The sequence below is a fragment of the Lupinus angustifolius genome, chromosome LG09, assembly GCF_001865875.1.
Source record: "Lupinus angustifolius cultivar Tanjil chromosome LG09, LupAngTanjil_v1.0, whole genome shotgun sequence".
Taxonomy (NCBI): Eukaryota; Viridiplantae; Streptophyta; class Magnoliopsida; order Fabales; family Fabaceae; genus Lupinus; species Lupinus angustifolius.
Genome location: NC_032017.1, coordinates 1,214,357 through 1,217,499, shown reverse-complemented (window position 1 = coordinate 1,217,499; position 3,143 = coordinate 1,214,357). Strand labels below are relative to the sequence as shown.

The window sequence follows — 3,143 nt, the reverse complement described above, 5'->3', positions numbered from 1 at the left end:
AAAATTTATTTGGTAAAATAGTTTCTAATTATTTATACATATAGAATTTAATGATAAAATAGTTTATTAATTAGATATATATGGAATTAATAGTGTAGAGACGATGTTGGTCGTAGACTTTCTTCTCATTTTCGGAGAAGTTAGAGACAACTCGAACCATAACCTCAATATAAGAATCTCATAAAATTTATTTGATAAAATAGTTTCTAATTACTTATACATATAAAATTTAGTAATAAAATGGTTTATTAATTATATATATATATATATATATATGTAATTAATAGTTTAGAGACAGTGTTAGTCGTAGACCTTCTTCTCATTTTCGTAGAAGTTAGAGACAACTCAAACCATAACTCACTATAAGAATCTCATAAAATTATTTGATTAAATAGTTTCTAATTATTTATACATATAGAATTTAGTGATAAAATGATTTATATATATATATATATATATATGGAATTGATAGTTTAGAGACGAGGTTGATCGTAGACCTTTTTCTCATTTTCGTAGAAGTTAGACACAACTCTAACCATAACCTCACTATAAGAATTCCATAAAATTTATTTAATAAAATAGTTTCTAATTTAGTTATATATGGAATTAAGTGATAATATTATTTTGATTTAGTTATATATGGAATTAAGTGATAAGATTATTTTGATTTCATGCATAACAAAAGATTATAAAAACAAATAATATAATAACAGATAAATAAAAACCAAAAGTAAAGTAACAAAAAATGACAGGGGTGGCATACGGGTCTTTAGAACCCAAAATCCCAAAAGGGGATTCCAAAATCCCTAATTTCATTTACTTCCTCCATCTTCTTCTCATTTGGCTTCTCTTCTCTCTTTCTTCTTCCTTCTTAACGGTGATGGACAAGGCCACCGTCTCTCCTTATCTTCTTCATTTCTCTCGCGGCAATGGAGATGTATTCACGGTAGTGACGAGACGGAGCCGGTGTTAGTTGGATGATGCATTCTCTCCTGCATCCTTTCCTCCTCGTGAGTTCTTCTTCATTCTTTGATCTCATTCTTCTCTTTTGAGCAGTTGGGTTGCTGTTTGGTTTTTTTGGTAGGCGAATCGAGGGAGAATGAAAACGATATGGTGAGGTGGTTCACGGTGATTTCCGGTTTGGGGTTCCTATTCTCACGATGGTCACCGAAGTAAGGTAGGGATTCAATTACTCTCTTCAACTAATTATTTCCGAAAGGGTTGGGACTGATTCGGGTGGTGTTGATTTACCCCTATGTCTTTCAGGTATGCGGGGTTTCTGGACGAGGTTGAGGTGCTCAAGGGATTTCCAATATCCCCGAATGTGAAGGTCACCGTGTCTGTGAAGAACGAGACCATTGGAGCCATAGATCGCGGTTTGAAGGTGGTGGAGGCAAAAAGAACTAGTAAAGTATCATACGTCCCTTCTATTAGCATTTATTTATCTTTTAGTGCTTAAATTAATTGGTGATATGCATATGAAAATAGGTGGAATACCAATTTATTTAGGAATAGATCGAAAAGTTGTTTTATGATCGCCTTACACTCTCAATCAGTATATGTATATGTGTATGTGTATCTGTGGAATGGTCGATGTTATGTATGCGAAAAATAGGTTTGGGTTAAAAGCTAAACTGGATATAAATCATATTATCCTACTTTAGGATTACGACAATGCACTGTCTATTTCCATCTATTTCATTTTTTACTTAAATAGACATATGTTATGTTGAAACCAATGTGTATGATTGATTAGAAACAATGATGAATTAAACATCCAAGTCTAGTACATACATCATATAAAGCAGGGTATGTTCGTAAAACATTTTTATGGTTTAAATGCTTACCTGAGTGTGTGCTCTGTGTTATTGTATGATGCCTGTGAAATATTACTCTATCTCCAGGTTGCTTTCGCCTAAATGTATGGAGGTTGCTCTCTGGTTATGGTTGTATGAGTAGGTGTGATATGTGAATTCTCTCTATGTGTTACTCTTTTTCTCTATCTCTGCTTTCTCTTTTCAATGTTTCTGATTTCTTCACATGTATAACTAGCATATGTTGATTAACATATGCTAGTTAGGCTGATAAATGTCATTAGGCTGATAAATGGTAGCAGAGAGACAACATAAAACATATGCTTATCAACAACAGGAATATCTAGGCTGATGACTTTCTCTCATTAACTAATTCTTTAACAGCTTCTTGTATGAGGAGCATGGCATTGAGGAGGTCGACTGGTTCCTTGTATTATGAGACTTATGCAACTCTGTTTCCACATAAATCAGTCAGCTGGACTGTTCATAAGGGAGGGTATCCATGTAACATTTTGTTCTTTAGCCATACCTACTTTAATACAATCTCTTTTGTTCTCTGAATTCAGTTTACTGTTTGCATTCATAGAGATTGGTCTTATTGCTACAGTAACAATATCATTTGAGAAGATACTAATACAAGCAATAAATCCTAGGTAGGGGATCCAAGAACAGAAGCTTTTTGTGATGTTACTCAATACCCAATGGCTATAAGCACTCCACGCATCATAGTGATTCGCATAAGCTCTAACTCACTCTGCTTTGTAAATGCTAAGTTGGTGAGAGAAGGAATTTTGAAGTGGGCCATTGAAGACGATGATCTTAAAGCAACTATCTTGGATTAGTATGCACATGACTGTAGGTCTCCAATGCTATGTGTTCATCGAAGTATTGAGGCATAAAGAAGCCAATGAAGACAAAGAATCCCCTTCTCCTTGACGGGTCTTTTTGCTATTATATCAAGGCACGTGAAATAATGCAAGTATCCTAGGTGTCTATTTCTTGTCCACTTTTGATAAGTTTTACTTTAGCCTTTGTATTGGTTTGAGTACACATCATAGTCTCAAATGGCAATTTTCCATCTTGGATTAAAAGAAACAAACTCGCTTTTTTAACAAAGATATCTTCTTAACTTCATGATTCCCCTGTATCAAGTACATTCCTGGCATGATCTCCCCGGACAGGAACGAACATTGGTGGTGCAAGTCACTTTCCAACTCGGGTTGATTTTCAACCTTATCCAAGAATGTCTCAATTAACTTTAGTGTTTAACGAAGGGTATTCTAGATATGATAAGTGCAAAAAGTATACACTTTTCACCATCATTTTATG

General features: G+C 34.2%; 1 protein-coding gene across 3 annotated transcripts; it reads left to right on the top strand.

Moving 5' to 3' along the window:
• LOC109356417 lies at nt 769-2,943 on the top strand. 3 transcript variants are annotated; one of them, XM_019599742.1, is made up of 4 exons: nt 769-1,177; nt 1,267-1,406; nt 2,199-2,318; nt 2,468-2,943. In XM_019599742.1, the coding sequence occupies exons 1-4, from the start codon at nt 1,161-1,163 to the stop codon at nt 2,497-2,499; spliced, it is 309 nt and encodes a 102-aa protein (XP_019455287.1). In that variant the 5' UTR covers nt 769-1,160; the 3' UTR covers nt 2,500-2,943. The 3 variants fall into 3 exon arrangements, 2 of the variants coding, with proteins under 2 accessions (XP_019455287.1, XP_019455286.1); XR_002108721.1 differs by having other exon boundaries at nt 1,267-1,411; nt 2,199-2,943; XM_019599741.1 differs by having other exon boundaries at nt 2,199-2,943.